Source organism: Chiloscyllium plagiosum, unplaced genomic scaffold (genome assembly GCF_037043375.1).
Source record: "Chiloscyllium plagiosum isolate Xiang-an unplaced genomic scaffold, Cpla_swu_hap1 HiC_scaffold_34, whole genome shotgun sequence".
Lineage (NCBI taxonomy): Eukaryota > Metazoa > Chordata > Chondrichthyes > Orectolobiformes > Hemiscylliidae > Chiloscyllium > Chiloscyllium plagiosum.
The window spans coordinates 41060615-41079953 of record NW_028270172.1 but is presented as its reverse complement, the minus strand read 5'-3'; the positions used below and the strand labels follow the sequence as shown (position 1 = coordinate 41079953).

General features: G+C 39.3%; 1 protein-coding gene across 8 annotated transcripts in view; it reads right to left on the bottom strand.

Annotated features, from left to right (window-relative positions):
- kif13a (kinesin family member 13A) overlaps positions 1-19339 on the bottom strand; it is a 331165-nt gene that overhangs the window by 107629 nt on the left and 204197 nt on the right. For all 8 annotated transcript variants that reach the window (XM_043719132.2, XM_043719126.2, XM_043719128.2 and 5 more), the window contains 6 exons: positions 18949-19161; positions 17135-17245; positions 14542-14676; positions 10718-10848; positions 4250-4336; positions 872-1044 (listed from right to left, as the gene is read on the bottom strand). In XM_043719132.2, the coding sequence (XP_043575067.2) occupies positions 872-1044; positions 4250-4336; positions 10718-10848; positions 14542-14676; positions 17135-17245; positions 18949-19161 (850 nt within the window). The remainder of the gene's footprint in view (positions 1-871; positions 1045-4249; positions 4337-10717; positions 10849-14541; positions 14677-17134; positions 17246-18948; positions 19162-19339) is intronic.

Below are 19339 nucleotides of genomic sequence, written 5' to 3'. Positions count from 1 at the left end.
CCTTTTGTCTACTTAAAAATGGCTTTTGTAACTTAAATTCCTTTGTTTGGGAATGCTTCCAGATAAAAGATTTGATTTTCACGAAAATTATAAATGATCTCTATAATTCACGCAAATACTTAAAAGTTATTTTTAAATGTTTGGAGGAAAAATCCCAGATGTTTTAAAGGAATCAAAAATTCCCTTTATTGTACAGCTTCTAAATCAAAGGTGACACATACAAGGATGATATAATCTCCAAACTCAGTAGTCAGATACACAATAAAAACAGCAGCACATTCTTCTCTAGCTTTCAGAAGAGAGAGTGAATTTTGAAATACTTAATTCAATGAGTCAGCCATGGTCAGACCTCTTGTCTGAGCCAGAAGTTTGAGAATAAAGCCCCACTACAGGGGAATCTGGACTAATCCAGTGCAGTAATGAAGGAGCTCTGCATATTAAGATGCCATCCTACAAAACAGATGGTAAACTTACATTCTTTTCATTGTGGTAGCATGAGAATTTTACCCAAGTTGTTGAATGGGATTATGGTATAGATCTAAGTTGAATCACATTTTAATAGGATGAACAAAATCCAAATATGAAAAATGCTAAAAACTAGATGTGAAATCCTGTGATACCTCAGCTGCTTACACAGTTGTGTGAGACAATACCTGAGGAAACCTGGGTAAAATACTGGCAGAAAAGTGTGTCTGGATGTAATACCAGAAGCATAGAAATCAGTACTTTTCTCACATGAAGTCTTGAAGATATTGTTCAAAGGGAGGCACTAGTGATGAGTGCTTCAAGCTTGCAAAAAGTGCAATGGGGAAATAAAGGAAAGTGATGACATTATCACAACTCTCAAGTTTGCCAAGAGTCTGTTGCTCACCATTTGTGCTGAGAGCTTTCATCATGACTTCCATCTGTGCAAATTCATAATTATAATCTGGTTCGGATGAAGCTTCACTTGCTGTCTCCACATCTTGCTCTGCACCATATTCTCGATTTGCCTCACTCTCATATTTTAATTTGTCTCTCCTCTTCCTCATTGGTAGGTTAATTCTATTTATTTAAAAAAAAAAGTTGCTTAAACAAAATTGTAACTTCAGTACCACAACATTGCCTTTATGCAGTGACACTTATAATGTTTAGTTAACATGGTAACCCACATTTAAATTCTGCAAGAACATTTGATCTTTTGACTTTGGTAAAGGTTCACTTCCCAAAGTCAGGATAATGGCAACCAAATTATGAAACAATCCAACATTAAGATCAAGTACTCCCAGGTCTGCACAGAAGTTACCTCCTTGAGCACTGCTTTAACAAAATCTCTTAACACCAACCAGTCCTGCACCATTTTTCCAAAAGCAGACATTTTCATAGCTTCTGACTGTTGAATTATGATCAGTTCAATAATGAGACTTTATGCCCAAAATAAAACAAACTGAGAATGTTTAAACTTATTTCACATTGAAACACTGTAGCAGGCAGACAGGATAGATCATGTCTCATTAAACTATTGAATCTTTTGAGAAGGTCATGGACAATTTAGGATATCTAGTCGGCACAGATTAGTTGAACTGAAGGGTCAGTTTCCGTGCTGTACGTTTTTATGGCTCTCTGACAAGGTGAATGGCAAGGGCCGGGGGGGTGGGGAAAGAGGAGGAAGAAGAGTCTCTGTGGATATGGTCGTGCCGACATCTTGAAAGGGAATGCGTGGATGTAAATTTTGTTATTAATTGAGTTTATTATCAAAGTCTTTATGGATTAAAATGGTTTTACAAAAGGAGGAAGCAAAGATCTAAAAGATTTCAGCAATCATTTGACCACAGATTGAGGCAAGTTCAGGAAACCAAAGTGGAATAAACAAAATCACCTGAACTAAAAGTACCATTTTAATGAATGGTATCAGTCAACTGAGTCAAGCGTCAAGGAACTAGCAGCTTCTGTTTAATTTACGTTTGTGACAGAAGTTACACGCATCAGAAATTAAGGGGCTGCCTGCAATATATAGCTTAGAAAGACAATGGAGCCAGACTATAGAACACACATATGAAGTGTATTTCTGTAGTTGCTTAGCAGAAAGCAGACAAACAGTAAAGAAAGTGCAGTTGCATAAGAAAGGACTTGAAAACCTTTTTGTTTCCTCACATCCCTCAAAAGCCAGCACCAAATCATAAAACAAATTAATCTACAAATTTTGTTCATGCTGATATTACAAAATATTAACTAAACAGCCTTGGTCTCTAATGCAATTATGCACAACGCAAGGACCACAGGAGCTTTTAACCAGTATATATTAATTTTAAACTTTTATCTTCATTTTAGTACCAGCCATTCTCCTCTTTTTAAACTTTATGCCTGAGTTTGAGTGTGTGTTTGATATTGTCTTTTAGTTATTGTTGAGTTGGCAGGTATTGTTGGGTATTCGTTTTCCCAACAATAAGAATAACTAGGCACAGGGACTACACAACGTCTTCATTAGTCTTTATTGTGCAAGTATGGCAACTACATGAATGTTACAAGACAACTGCAAAGACATGACTGCTTCACAGATGTGAGAAGGCAGCTGCTCCTGTCCAATCACAGCTCACATTCTTATCCCCTTAAGTTTTCTGTTGCTTTTAGGTGAAACTGCATTTGGTAATTTCTATAGCAATGACACTTGAAACTGATCTCTGCAGTTACCTGTTGCTGTTCACTTAAGTGCTTCAACCATTTTAAAGGTCCCACGTTCCTTCTATAATCAGTTCCCCACATAGCAATACAAAACTGCTATTCTTGCCCTGCAAGTATTGACTAAGAACTCATCCCTGATCTAATCAATTCCCATTATGTTTTCCCTAATTTGATTAAGTCAAATTTAACTTTTTTGTTCTGTGGGCTTCCACTGAATCCAACATTAAAATTCCTTTTCTTTTCACTCAGGAAAACTGTGCAATTGGCTCCTTTACGATGGTCTACTGATTTTATTTCAACGTGATAGAGCTGCATGCTAAAATGAGAAAAATATTTGCTGGCACCAAGGGGGAACCAATTCACCCCATCTCACCTGGTCATATTACTAAGAGCAGGGAGTCTTTCCCAATAGGCAGCTTTTGCCATGAGGACAGGGTGCTTCATGGCTCAGACAGTTCCTGATTGACAGGATGCTTACCCGTGCACGACTGCAATGTGACCGACTACATTAAATCGTGGCCTATTCTCATGGAGTAGGCCACCAGAGAAGCACCAATCCTGCCCGCAGGAGTATACCAGTGACTGGTTGAGGCCCATTTTGCTAATTAACTGGCGACATTTGGGCATCATTTAGCCTTCAGCAAGGGCCATCATCCATCTTTCCCACTCCTGACTGGATTGGAGGAAATAGGATTTCAGTGAATATCCATCAACCTTTCTCCGAATTTTACAGTGCCCCACCAATCGCCGCCTAGCCCTCTTGATGAGACCAGATGAAATTCTGTCCATACAGTGGAGGGAAAAGAAAGGAAACATGGCAAACGATGTTCTCCAAGGTTCTACTCCAGGTGCTGAGCTTTTTACTATATCAATAAATCAAATGAAGACAGTTGTACATCAAACCCTGCTCACAACATGAAGTTAGGAAGTTCGTAAATATAAAAACATCAAAATACAGAAGGACATATGTCGATTAAATGAGTGAACAAACTGTGGCAGATGGGAGTTTGAAGTGAAGCTCAATAAGGTTTTCCGTATTGAATGGATTAAAAACAAAATCATAACATTAATAACAAGAGACTAAATGTGATGGAATACAAGTATTTGAGTCTCAACGTAAACAAATCAGCAATATTCAGTACAGAGTTACATAAAGGCTAATGGAATATCGCCTTTTATCTCACCGTAAAGACGTAGTAGTTATGTTTTAATTGCACAGTGCCTTAGTTGCATCCCATTTGTAGAATCTTGTCCAATTTTGAGTACAAAAACAGATTAGGAAGAATAACTGGACCTGGAGCAGGTATTCTGCTGGTTTGCAAGCTTGATTAAAGAATTAAGTTTTTATGTTAAGTTGTATAAACTTGGGCTGTTTCCCCTTAAGGTTAAAAGATTTGAGGAGTGATCTAAAGGAGTGATTCACAAGAAAAAGATGACACTATGGCAGAACACAACAATGGAAAACAGGCTGAGTGAATCGGTGGGAGAGCAGAAAGGAAGTAGCAAAATGAATTCTATAATTTGCTCAGAAAGAACGATAAATAAACAAAATATTTCAAAAATCATACATAAGTACACAAGGACATACCTAAAGAAGTGGTTATTTCCCCAGAGAATTCTGTCGCCATGCCAGAGAGAGTTTGGAGCATGCAATACAGCACCATTCAAGCAGGTTCTGAAAAAAGATGAAATATTTCTTATTTGAAAATCAGGGTTCAGTCTCATAACATTCACTATCTGCTTGCCTTATGATATGCAACTGTAAATCCCGATGTAATGAAGGGATTGATATAAATAAGATATTTTAATAAATTTTAATGATGATGCCTCTATTTCTAGGCATTTTGGCATTTCCGGAACAGTTGAATATCAAAGAACAAAGAAAATTACAGCACAAGAACAGGCCCTTCGTCCCTCCAAGTCTGAGCTGATCCAGATCCTCTATCTAAACCTGTCACTATTTTCTAAGGATCTGTATCCCTCTGCTCCTTGCCGATTCACATATCGGTTTAGATACACCTTAAATGATGCTATTGTGTCTGCCTCTACCACCTCTGCTGGTAATGCATCCCAAGTACCCACCACCCTCTGTGTAAAGAGCTTTCCACACATATCTTTCAAACTTTTCCCTTTGAACTCGTGACACCTAGTAATTGAGTCCCCCACTCTGGGAGAAAACGCTTCGTGCTATGCACTCTGCCTATACCTCATGATTTTGTCGACCTCAATCAGGTACCCCCTCAACCTCAGCCTTCCTAATGAAAATAACCCTAATCTACTCAACCTCTCCTCATAGCTAGCGCCCTCCATACTAGGCAACATCCTGGTAAACATCCTCTGAATCCTTTCCAACCAGAACTGGACGCAGTATTCCAAATGTGGCCAAACCAAAGTCATATACAACTGTAACATGGCCTGCCAACAGTCGTACTCAATACCCTGTCCGCTGAAGGAAAGTGTGGTGTATGCCTTCTTGACCACTATTGACCTGTGTTGCCACATTCAGGGTACATCAGATCTCAACACCCAGATGTATGTGTACATAAATTTTTTTCCAGGATTTTTCCATTTACTGTATAGTGTGCTCTTGAATTGGATCTTCCACAATGCATCACCTCACATTTGTCCGGATTGAACTCCATCTGCCATTTCTCCACCCAACTCTCCAATCTATATATATTCTGCTGTATTCTCTGACAATCCTCTTCACCATCTGCCACTCCATCAATCTTAGTGTCATCTGCAAACTTGCTAATCAGATCACCTGTACCTTCCTCCAGATCATTTATGTATATCACAAACAACAGTGGTCCCAGCACAGATCCCTGTGGAACACCACTGGTCACAGTTCTCATTTTGAGAAACTCCCTTCCACGACTACTGTCTCCTGTTGCCCAGCCAGTTCTTTATCCATCTAGCTAGTACGGTGTGACTTTGACTTTCTCCATCAGCCTACCATTGAGAACCCTATCAAATGCCTTACTGAGGTCCATGGTTTATGACATCTACAGTCCTTCCTTCATCAATCAACTTTGTCAATGTCTCAAAGAATTCAATTAAGTTGGTAAGACATGACCTTCCTTGCACAAAACCATGTTGCAGATCACTGATAAGCCCATTTTATTCCAAATGGGAATAAATCCTATCACTCAGTATCTTCTCCAATGGCTTCCCTACCATAGACGTCAGGCTCACCAGTCTATAATTACCTAGATTATTCCTGCTACCCTTCTTAAACAAGGGGACAACATTAACAACTCTCCAGTCCTCTAAGTCCTCACCCACGTTCAAGGATGCTGCAAAGATATCTGTTAAGGCCCCAGCTATTTCCTCTCTTGCTTCCCTCAGGAACCTGGGATAGATCCCATCTGGACCTGGAGACTTGTCCAGCTTAATGTCTCTCCTTATGCTGATTTGGCCTCGTGTAATCAAACATCTATCCCTAACCTCAGCATCTGTCATGTCCTCTCCTCAGTGAATACCTACGCAAAGTACTCGTTAAGAATCTCACCCATTTTCTCTGACTCCACTCATAACTTTCCTCCTTTGTCCTTGAGTGGGCCAACCCTTTCTCTAGTTACCCTTTTGCTCCTTACATATGAATAAAAGGCTTTGGGATTCTGCCTAACCCTGTTAGCCATCTTCATTCATCTTTTCAGATGTGTCCTACTTTGCAGATATTCTTCCAAACCTTCGTCTGTCTTCAGTCACCTAGATCTTATGCATCCTTCCTTTTTCCTCCTAGCCAGTCTCTCAATTTCACTTGTCATCCATGGTTCCCTAATCTTGCCACTTCTAACACTCATTTTCACAGGAATATGTCTCTCCTGCACTCTAATCAACCTTTCTTTAAAAGCCTCCCACAGATGAAATGTGGATTTACCTTCAAACACCTGCTCCCAGTCTACATTCCCCAGCTCCTACAGAATTTTGGTACTGTTAGCCTTCCCCTAATTTAGCATACTTCATTTAGGACTACTCTCGTCTTTGTCTATGAGTATTCTAAAACTTACATAATTATAATCGCTATTCCCAAGGTAATCCATTACTGAAACTTCAACCACCTGGCCGGACTCATTCCCCAACACCAGGTCCAGTATGGCCCCTTCCCAAGTTGGACTATTTACATAATGCTCTAGAAAACCCTCTTGAATGCTCCTTAGAAATTCTGCTCCAACTAGACCTTTAGCACTAAGTGAATCTCACTCAATATTGAGAAAATTAAAATCTTCTATCAACACCGCCCTGTTGCTCCTACATCTTTCAATAATCTGTTTACATATTTGTACCTCTATCTCCCGCTTACTTTTGGGAGGCCTGTTGTACAGGCCCAGCACTGTTACCACACCCTTTCTTTTTCTGAGCTCAGCCCATATTGCCTCACTGCCCTCCTTCAGCACAGCTGTGATATCCTCTCTGACCAGTAATGCAACTCCTCCACCCCTTTTACCTCCCTCTCTATCCCGCCTGAAGTATCGATATCCTGGGATATTTAGTTGCCAATCAAATCTCTTAACCAAGTCTCAGTAATAATAACACCATACTCCCAGGTACTAATCCAAACCCTAAATTCATCTGCATTATCTATTGCACTGCTTGCATTAAAACAAGAAGTGGGGAGTGGGGGGGCGGGGGAGGAGTGGGCGAGAGTGGGAGCGTGTATAGTGCAATGGTGGTCACTTGTAATGTAGCATGAACCTAAGGTCCCGGTTGAAGCCCTCCCTATGGGTACCGAACTTAGCTATCGGCCTCTGCTTGGCCACTTTTCACTGCTGCCTGTCCCGAAGTCCTCCTTGGAGAATGGTCACTCGAAGGTCCGAGGTCAAATGTCCTGGACCTGAATCCTCCAAGGCGTACTTCGGGACACGCAGCAGCGAAAGGTGGCCGAGCAGAGGCTGATAGCTAAGTTTGGTACTCACAGGGAGGGCCTCAACTGGGACCTTTGGTTTGTGTCACGTTACAGGTGACCACCATTGCACTATACACACACACACACACGGACACAGTTGTACACAGACACACAGACACACACACACACACAGTCTCAGAGACTTAGGCCACTCTACACTCATGCACACATATGTACACTCTCTCTCTCTGACACTGACAACCCCCCACACCAGACACGCGCACACACTCCCACCCGCACCCCCTCACAGACTTAAGACACTCTACAGACTATCACCTGATGAAGGAGTGTCGCTCCAAAAGCTAGTGTGCTTCCAATTAAACCTGTTGGACTGTAACCTGGTGTTGTGTGATTTTTAAACTTTGTACACCCCAGTCCAACACCGGCATCTCCAAATCATACACACACACACACTCACAACCCCCAACCCAGACAGACAGACACACAAAGACCCACATGCAGACATATTTTTTTGGGGTGAATTTGTACTTGCAGAATTACATTGTACTTTGCTCAAAAAATGCACGAATTCATGCAAAACTCTGTTATCTCACTTTTTAGATTAGAATCAATCTAAACATCATGGCAGACAGAGAACACAGGGAGCTAACACCTTCAACATATTGTCTAGCTAACGTCCGTTGTTACAGCTAACCTGAGAATGCAACTTTTAAACAAAGGTTTTGTGATTTACACATGAAAGAAGTGAAACTATCATGGTACTCGAACAGATGAAAGACTCAACAGATAATCAAGGTATTTTTCAATGTATAATTTCAGTTACATTACACTGTAAATTTTTGCTATAAATTCTGTGCCTTAGAATTGTGTCCTCCACTATCACCTGATGAAGGAGCAGCGCTCCGAAAGCACGTGTGCTTCCAATTAAACCTGTTGGAATATAAGCTGGTGTTGTGTGATTTTTAACTTAATAAAATTTGAACACAGTCTGGCAAACTCTTTAGACAACTCCTGAGTTGTATACAGGTTAGGAGTGTTATCATTATTGAATCATCAAAGATGACATTATGTGAAAGAAAGAGGGGAGGAAAGACATCTAGCAATCCACGAAGAGCTGAACAAATCTGAACAACGTTTCAAAATCTATGAAGCCAGACTATGACGTTAATAAAGGATAAATAACAAGGACATCATGTCCAGTTTGCTGAATTAAGACTTGCATGTTCTCAATATCATATAGATTTCAATTCATATAATATGGGAATATCGGACCAAGATAAATTCTATAAATTCAAAAACCTGGATAACAAGAAATGCCTGGCTATTTTTCAGCTGATTCCACATCAGAAGGTCTACAGTACAAAATATGTCCGATGCAGTCTGATACCCAAACCTTTTGTTTAAGAAAATAACAAATTAAGTACTTAGACGACAGGTTAGATGTTTGACAGAGCATGTTGCTCATCCCTTGTTTTACAAAGGTCACAGTCACCATGTAACTGGGAGAACAGAAGGGTGTGTGTGTTTGCGTGGGTGCGTGTGTGTATACTTGGGTGCGTGTGTTTGTGTGGGTGTGTATTGTGTGGGTGTGTATTTGTGTGGGTGATCACACTGATAATTGATAACATGCTACAAGGTTCAATGTCCAAATTAAAGATCTTCTCTGCAAAAAGACCAAATTGAAAAAATTAAAACCAATATTATTAAATATGAAAAACAGACAACAATAATCAATATACAGAATATATTAAAACATTCTAAATATGCAGGAACTGTTTTGCTTGTATCTTTCCCCATCCGCAATCAGCGCACCATTTCAGTTTATCCTTAAGGCGAACAACAACAACTTTAAAGTGATGAATATTCTGATGCTCTCTCCCTTGTATTTGAGGGATGGACCTAGCTCCTGTTCTGACCTCCCAATAGTGCAACTGAGTCTGTGACCCTGTGCAGAAATTTCCCTACTATTTTAAAAATGTATTATAACTGATGCATATTCTAAAGAACATATCTAGACTGCAAAGACAACTTTGGCTTCTATCCTCACCAATCCAGTTTAAAAAAAGGGCCCAATATGCAGCAGTTAAGGAAAAACTTAGAAGTGCAATTTGAACATAATTAGTCAAAACAAGAATTTCATGAACACACATTTGTTGTAATATGCAACAATTATTCTCAATACAGGGTATATTTTTTAAAAAAAATCAGAAGATAGACTATTCAAACAGTGACACAGTGTTGTTCTTGAAATGATGAAATTCTTAAATTACATCATATGACCCAAACAAAATCAATGCAGCAGAAGCAGAAATGCAAGTAATGGATCAATTACTGAGCAAGCGCAAAGAACCTGGTATAATACTCAAACTGAAACTTTATTCCATAAACCATTTATTCTAATACCATCTAGAATACTCAGTATGCTAAAACCATTTACAATTCATTGTATTCAGTAGATATCACAACACAGCTCACACCCTGGTCTCCGTAAATCCACCTTTCACCTCCATCTCATCTTGACTGATTGATGAGTCCCACCTTCATGTTCTGCTATCTACTGCCACGAATTTAATTGGAATGATTTAAATTAGTTTAGCTAGAAATTGACCCCCAATCTAGAATGAGCATAAACATGGTGCACACCACTGAAAAGCAGCTCAGTCTTGCACCCATAGCTTCTGATTGCAGCAGGATAGTCACTGGTTGGGGATAAATATGAAAGCTTGCTCAATTACATCTATTTCTGCTGGGCAGTAATCAACAGCAGCTGGAGGCAGATGGTACAGTATCCTACCTGAATGGCCACTGTGTTTAATAAATCAAAACTTAAAAAGATGAAAGACCTATGTTCGTCTGAGATTTTTAGTCAGAGGTCAGACACATCCAACTGAATAGACATTACTAAGTACACAAACTAAAGCTAAACATCAATGAGATAACCACATGCAAAATATTAACAAATTAAAAATGTTGTCAAATGGAAGATATATGGGATGTATATTAGGTCTGCCAATTTCTTAACAGAAAGAGTCTATGCTGCTTCCCTTTCACAGGTTATACACTGGGAGTTCTACTTAACCTTGATCGGGAAGTATAATGATTAAATCTGAACCACGTGGCAAGAGGATGACTGCAATGGGTTTTTCTACATTGAAACTCTCACCTGGTCTACAGTGAAAATATTACCTGGCATTTTCATTTGGGCAGAGAATAACATCCCCATCTGCTGAAATGTCAATGACACAGTGCTCAGGCTGGATGCCAATTCCACACAGCTGTATGTCCTGAGATTCATCTGCACCAACCCTGGTGTGATGCTGTTGAGAATATCAGAAGTTTAAAGGTCAGCACCTTATACTTGGCTATAAATATTCACAGGATGCATACAAGTGACTTGAGTGACTCAGCCTGAATCAATGTTTCCATGCCTGCTGTAAGCAGTAACATGGCTTGCCAAATATTTAACCGTAACATTTTTTTTCTGATTAAATGTGCAGCCGAGAAATAATTTAAAGCCGGAGTCAGTGGCAATTGCAAAACATGAAGTGCACAAATGCAGAAAATAGCTACTGAAAATAACAATACATTTCAATAACATCCACTGAGCTCTCAATAAGGAAGCATTTGCTTTTATCATGTTGCTGTACTTTTTGGAAAAAGGAAGATGTGATTTTACAATCAAGATGCGACTGAACAGAGTGTAGATCATCGTTCCTGTTAGTTGAGGTAACATGAAGTTGTCGTAGTGGAAACCTGGCACAGTGTGACTCCACATTATAAGCATATCAAACCTCACTAACCACAAGGTAGGACGGCAAATTACACGAAGATCGCACTCAAATATGTGGAATAGCAACAATTGTGCATAACCACAAGAACAAGTCTGTTATATAGTCCTTATTCTGCTTTATATTCCACATTTGGAATAAGAGGATAGTATTGAGAGGGTGGTCTTTTCTGAAATAGCTTACCAAAGGAGGGTTTAGGGACAAATACCTTTGATACGTATTTTATAACACAGACTGTCAATTTTCCAATGATTAAATAATAATTCAGTAATTACAGTACAGTAGGGATTTATTAGACTTTGACAGGTGGATCACAGTCAGATATACACAGCATGGAAATGGACTCTTCAGTCCAACTCTGGATTAGTGGTGCTGGAAGAGCACAGCAGTTCAGGCAGCATCCAAGGAGGAAACTGTTGAAGTCCACATTGATGCCCTGGGGTTGAAGTGTTCCGAGGCAGAAGATGAGGCGTTCTAACAGTTTCCTCATTTCCCCTTCCCCCACCTAACCTAGTTCCAAACTTCCAGCTTAGCACTGTCCCCATGACTTGTCCGGACTTGTCCTACCTGCCTATCTCCTTTTCCACCTATCCACTCCACCCTCTCCTCCCTGACCTATCACCTTCATCCCCTCCCCCACTCACCCATTGTACTCTATGCTACTTTCTCCCCACCCTCCTCTAGCTTATCTCTCCACGCTTCAGGCTCACTGCCTTTATTCCTGATGAAGGGCTTTTGCCCAAAACGCCGATTTCGAAGCTCCTTGGATGCTGCCTGAACTGCTGTGCTCTTCCAGCACCACTTATCCAGAGTTTGGTTTCCAGCATCTGCAGTCATTGTTTTTACCTCTTCAGTCCAACTCGTCCATGGCAACCAGATATTCGAAATGAATCTGGTCCCATGTGCCAGCATTTAGCCCACATCGCTCTGAACACTTCCTATTCATGTACCCATCCTGATTCCATTTAAATGTTGTAATTATACTAGCTGCCACTACTTCCTTTGGCAGCTTGTTCCATACATGCTCCATCCTCTGTGTGGAAAAAGTAACCCCCCAGGTCCTTTTTAAATTTTTGCCTTCTCACCTTAAACTCATACTCTCTGGTTTTGGACTCCTACACCATAGGGAAAAGACCTTGGCTACTCACTCTATCCATGCCCCTCATGATTTTATAAATCTCTATAAGGTCACCCCTCAGTCTCCAATTCTCCAGGGAAAATAGCCCCAGCCTGTTCAGCTTCTCCCTATAGCTCAAATCCCCCTGGTAACATCCTTGTAAATCTTTTTTAAACCCTTTTGGTTTTCACAACATTTTTCCTAAAGCAGGGAGACCAGAATTGCACATAATATTCCAAAAGTGCCTAACCAATGTTCTGTACAGCCGCAACATGACCTCCCAACTCCTATACTCAATACATTGACCAATAAAGGAAAGCATACCACACACCTTCAACTATCCTATCTACCTGCAACTCCACTTTCAAGAACTACGAACCTGCACTTGAAGATCTCTTTGTTCAGCAACACTCCCTAGGACCTTACCATTAAGTGTATGAGTCCTGCCCGATTTGCCTTTCCAAAATGCAGGACCTCACATTTATCTAAATAGAACTCCACCTGCCACTCCTTGGTCCAGCAGATCAAGGTCCCATTGTACTCTGTGATAACCTCCTTCACTGTCCACTTCATCAATTCTGGTATGATCTGCAGCTCTCGAATGTGTCCATTCCACTTCATAAAAAGTTAGAACAAAGGAAGTAGCCTTTCAGCCCATCAAATCTATACTGGTAAATGGGCTGAATCGCAATCAGCAGACTATTAGGGAATCAAAATATGGCACTTTTGAATGTGCACCACTCTTTCTGTTCCAATGTGAAGCAGCAGCTTAGATTTTCTACTGAAGTCTTGAGTGGAACTTGAACCTATGACCTTCTGAGTCATAGCCAAAAGAATTTGCCACTGAATATAGCAAGATGATCTGATATGGAAACCAGTTTTGGGGAGATGCCTAATTATTATCCACAAATCTAAGATAATGACCATCTTTAGTCATCTAGTAGGGAATTCAGGAAAATTAGTGTCAAACTTGTTATCACGTTAAGTATTTGAGGTGAACAGCACAGATGCATTTAGTGAGAAGTTATCAACATACATCACTGAGAAAAATCTCAATGGATTTGCTCAAAGGGTTTAGAGTAGCATACCAGGAAGATGTTCATGAACAGCATGAATACCTTCAGGTAACATCACACCAAATGTTTTAATGCTGTAAATTTGCATAACCCAATCACACTTAAAACTTAAGAATTGTGAAAAAGAGACAAAAAAAAATCAAAATTAAAGCTACACTGTCAGGTTGCACAAGTCGAATTACAAACTCATTGCTGTTTTGACAGAATCCTATGTCCTGACCTTACCCAGCTTTACCTGCCCAATACAGGCAGAGCGTAAATGCATGTTTAGGCTGAGGTTAAATATTTAAACCCTGAAATTCAGAGGAACAGAAATTGGTGTCCATTTTTTGAGCAAAATTAATTTTAATTAATCTTAATTAATTTTCTACTACATTATTTTCTACATACATATTTTGTGGTTTACTGGTATTTAACATGTATATATGAACATGTATGGACAAGCTTTTTTAGTTTTCATAATGTAATATAAATCTTGAGTTCTCTTATAACAAGCATAACTGTTTCTAACAGGTGCAGGGTAGATTGCTCATCTATGTCAAAGGTCCTCTGTCCAAGCTCTTTGTTATGATCATCAGCAAAGATTGTTAAGTTTTTCACAATGAACTCAACACCAGTATTGCGCAATCTTAAGTCAGGTTAGATGCACAGTACCACTCTATACACAAAGATGAACAGATACCCAGGCTGGTCGAGTTAAACAATAATTGGTGTGATTACTTCTACAGTCAGATGAAAAAAAAAGTCATGCAAAATCTATTCTTCTTTGTGCTGCAGACAAGTTAAGATTGCAACTTATTTTTACGCAGCGGCTTTGGAGAAGAAAGTTTCCAAGCAAAATCATGACATATTTGACAGCATTCACCCTCAGCACAACAGTGATTTGTCCTTTTCCTAATCAACCTGTCCAAATGTTATGACACACCTCTGGAACAGGTGGAACTTGAACTCTGGTCTCCTGGTTGAGGGGTAGGGACACTATCACAGTGCCACAAGAATCCTCAACTGCAGTTTGTTATGAATACTCACTTTCAAGTAATAGACAAGCAGTTCATTGAGTGCAGGATCAGCATTCAGGTTGACTAAAAAGCACTTGTCATCCCCAACTTTAATGCCAGAGGACTCCAGGGAGATGCCCATACTTTCAAGTTGCTTTTGTCGTTCCTGCAGATAAGACAATAAAACACAACAGAACCCCTTTGAAATTCAAGTGACAAGGGTTCACCCTAACACTTCGAAGCAAACATATGTACTTCTACATCTTGACTTATTTATTCTTTACAGAAAGGGGTATTGCTGGCTCGGCCAGAATTTGTAGACGATGCTGAATTGCGCTCAACAAGGTGGAGGTGAGCTGCCTTGTTGAACTGTTGCAGTCCTTATTATGGTGAAGCACCCACAATACTGCTGATTCAGGGTAATGTTGAAACAGAGCGACAGCGTGAGACAGAAACTGAATGAGTGAGACAGCAATTCAGTAAGTGGGAAAGAGAGAGAGTGGGACTGGGATGTTGGAGGCAAGGATCGGAAATTCATTAATGGTCCATGTCAGTAAATGCCAATTGGAGATAGCTAGAATCTCTTGTTAGAGATGGTCATTGTCTGGCACTTGTGTGACACAAATGCTACTTATCATAGTCAGCTTGAACCTGAATCTTAATTTGCAAAAGCCATGAGATTACAGTAATTTGATTTCAGCAGAAAACATTGCACAGGTTCTACTAATCAGATTTGGTCTAACTTAGAATCCTTCAGAGTACTAGTTTTAATTTACTTGCACACAAAAAATTGCATTAAATCGTGTTTGTAAACCAGATCACAGTTCCTAATTTAAAAAGCTATATACTCCAAAGAATATCTTATTGCACAGAAAACAAAACAGGTTATTTAGAAAATGCTTGCCAAATTCAATTTTGTTTGCTAGATGATGCATGTATTGACCTAATCCATTGCTCTTCATGTTAACCTTAAATTAAATTAAATCCTGACACTGTAGGATTTACAGTAGCTACCCAACAAATCTTGCCCAATTCAGCTTCAATGAAATATTATAGAAATCCATGGGTAACGAGATAGAAAAACAATTTAAATCAAATGAGATTGCCTTTAAAGGAAGCAAAATATCAAAGACTAATTCCAAGCAAACTCAAGTGAATGGATAATCCTCATTTTGAACTCTGAATAGCTTAAACTATTAATTGCCAGTGCAATTTAAAAACTCATTCATCACAATTTTCTCACCCATTGTCCAAGATAAAAAAATGCAGATCCTCAACTCTACCTTAGTTTGTTTTATTTTTGATCAAAATCTGTGACTAAACAGTTATTTATCTAGTCAATTTTCAATTAACTCCCTTACTTTGTAGCCCATCTTGAAGTTGTAGCATTCATCACTGACCTCCAAGAAAGCTGCAGGTGAAGATCTAGCAATCCCCTTTCCTTACACTAAACCGAATCGGGCACTAAATCACAAGGATCGCAAGGCATACAGCTACAGTTGTATGATCAAGTTGAATAAGCAGCTCCTCACACTGATGTATTCCCAGAGAGCAAATTGAAATATAATGCACTGATTACACTACATTTTTAAACCAAATCTTATAAAGAGCAAAATAAATGATTGGAATATATAATTGGAATTATGTTTGATACAGAAACATCAAACTTAAAAAAAAAAACCCAGTTACACTTCATTCAACAAATTGCACAATTGTTGGGATTTTAATAGTGAAACTGCTAGTATTTAAAGGTATGTTCGATCAGTTAGGTGATTTCTATTTCCAGCCTGAGGAAACTTAAACAGCGTACCCCATGGAGAAGTACAAAATCACTGACAACTTCTGGATCGTCAGATTAACTGCCTACAAGCAATTCCAAATGTTGCTGTCAGTTTCAGAGCAATATCCGTGAACGTTGACAACTTCACCCACAAAAACCAGACCAACTTTTAATGATTGGAAAGCAATGTACAGAAAAGATGAACGAATGTGAAAAGTGCACAGAATCAAATATTATATTTCCATCAGCACTTCTAATGGAAAAATAAAATTTCCGAGTATAATTCAAGATATGAATCCATCTACTTGGGTTGCACATTGGAATAGGAGAACTGATAGAGACTCTAGCCTACTTTCTCGAAAAAGTAACAATCATGACAGAAAATAAACAGCTTAGAAAGCGGCTGCACTTGAATTGACAATTTCTTGAGCCAAGTTCGTTTGTTTGTTTCTGTACCTATAACTTCAGTTCCCCTAAGTGTAAACATTCATTAATCAATCTAATGCAAAATTATCAATGTATTTGATAACATAGCAAAAATGTAAGACACTCTAGGTGGCAGTCACACAGAGGAGAGATTCAATATATAATGCTCCATTACATGGAGCAACATTTAATCATTACTACACACCACCTCACAATGGTTTAAATTATAGGACATTGTCACCTCCTTTTAATTACATTGAAAAAAGGAAGCAACTTAATGCCAAAGATTAAAGGTTTTAGTTTAAAAATATGCAAGTAATGGTAAATTGACAGAAATCATTTTTATTCTAAAATCAGTACCTACAATAAAACAATAACAAGAACTAAACCTCAAATTAATTTTCTCCTATTAACAAACCTGTGCGATTTCTTCAGTTTTTCTCAGTTTCTCCTCCCAAGTGATAGTCAAATCTTTAATGAGCTTTTCAGATTCCTCTAATTTCTCTTTGAGCTCAGGAGCTTTCATTGCCTAAAATGAAAAAAGCAAAAAAAACAGACTATTACTGTTATAGTCAAATTACAACTGAACCAAACAACCAAATTACCTCTTAATCATAGCTTGCAACACTTCACTCACTGGCAGGCAATTGAGTGCACTCAATTGATTTTCATAGTGGCAAATCGTGTGCCTTTCCCAGTGGTGAATCTGGTGGCAGTTGTGGCATTTAATTGGGGACAGGGAGGCAGACAGGCACTACCATCTTCCCACCTCCACCCTGATTAAGGAAGAGTGGAAAGGCCAACATTCCACTACCACTAATATTACCCCAGGGATAAATAGGAGGTTCACCATATGGGGAGCAGGACAAGCAAACATGCCAACTTCCCACAGGGCCAAGAAGGGTGATCCATTCAAAGGGACTCAGTACCTGACTGTGGGATCTAATATCAGGAATTGGGAAGTATTGCAGAGAACCAGCATCCTGCACTGCACAATGCCTGTCCCTCCCATTTCCTCAAATACTTTCCTGCGACTGCCCACCTGTGCCCGGGAACCTATTCAACTCAAGACCTCAGGTGAGTGGAGCACCTGCAGTAGTTATTGCCTGCCCAGTGATATTGTCAAGTACAGACAAGCTCTAGCTCTTAATCGTAACATGATAAGGGCTGCATATCTGCCCTCAAGGTCCTTGACTCCAGACAATGGTCCACTTCTGGCCTGTTAATGCCCAAATGACAAATTGCAATAGGCTTTACCAGAGGCAACAGGAGAGTTCTGTCAGTGGTCCAGACTGCAGAAAAGGCCGTCATTGTCTCTATAAAATCCTACCCGTTAAGTCATTAGACCACTGACAGACTATTTAGCCTATCGAGTCCATGTCATCTTTCTGTAAAGCAGACTAGCCAACCCCCTGATCTGAGCCTGCAGTCTTAGAAGTTTATTTCTCAACACTGGGCACCCAATTTCCTTGTTAAATCATTGATTATCTCTGATTCTACACTTTATATCAGCCATTTCCAGACAAGTATCACTCACTGATTAAAAAAAAATCTTTCAAATGTTCTTTCCACTTCTTCCCAATAAACAGCAAATGGGAAAACTTTTTAACGTTGACCTGACCTAAACCTATCATAACGTCTTACATGTTTATCAAATCTCCTCAATCCTCTTTGTTACAGAGCAACAGTATCAGTTTCTTCAACCTAACCTTGGAGCTAAAATTTCAAATCCCTGGAAATATTCTTGTAATTCTCTGTACCATCTCAAGGTCCTTAATATCCTTTTTGTTTTATTTTTAGATGGGATGTAGTGTCTCTGACAAGGTCAGCATTTGTTACCTATTGCTAACTGCTTTTGAACTGTATGGTGTGTTCGGTCATTTCAGAAGGCAGTTAAAAATCTACCACATGATTGTGTGTCTGCAGTCATATGTAGGTTAGATCAGGTAAGGAGACATTCTTCCTTCACGTTCATTATCAAATAAGGTGGGTTTCTGAAATATGGTGACCAGAACTGGCACAACACTGTGGTTGTGTCCTAATCAGTGCTTCTTAAAGGTTTAAAGACCACTTTTTTGCTTGCTCAGCTCCCTCAAACATTAAATATCTTAACCATGTTTGCAGTTTGAATAAAGGAAGCCTCAGTTAAATTCACAGTTTGTGTTATAGAGTCAAACCTTACTAACACAGTGTTTCTCTCCAGTCCTGTACATTTAACCTTAATATCCTTACCTCAGCCTGACTTAGCTGCTCCTTCAATTTTTCCACTTCCTCACGTAGCTCTCGAATGATCTTGGCATTTGGGTCTTCGTTCACCACAGCATGGTTTACAATGCGTTTGGCCCGATCAGCATATCTCAGTGTGGAAAGTGTTTCTTCGTAGTTGTCTCCAGCAGGGCTAATTGTTGCTATCATAGCCGTTTTACTATTTCCTCCCAAGTTATCCTAGATCAGAAATTTACAGATCCAATGTCAAAAACATAAGCTACCTTTTGCTGTTGTCAGAGGAGTTTTTATAGCTTGTAAAATGTTTAATATGAATGCATGAATGATATTTGTTTGCTTTAAAATGTTTTGCAATATATTATCACGTTGAACATAATCGCAAAATGTCTTTAAATTA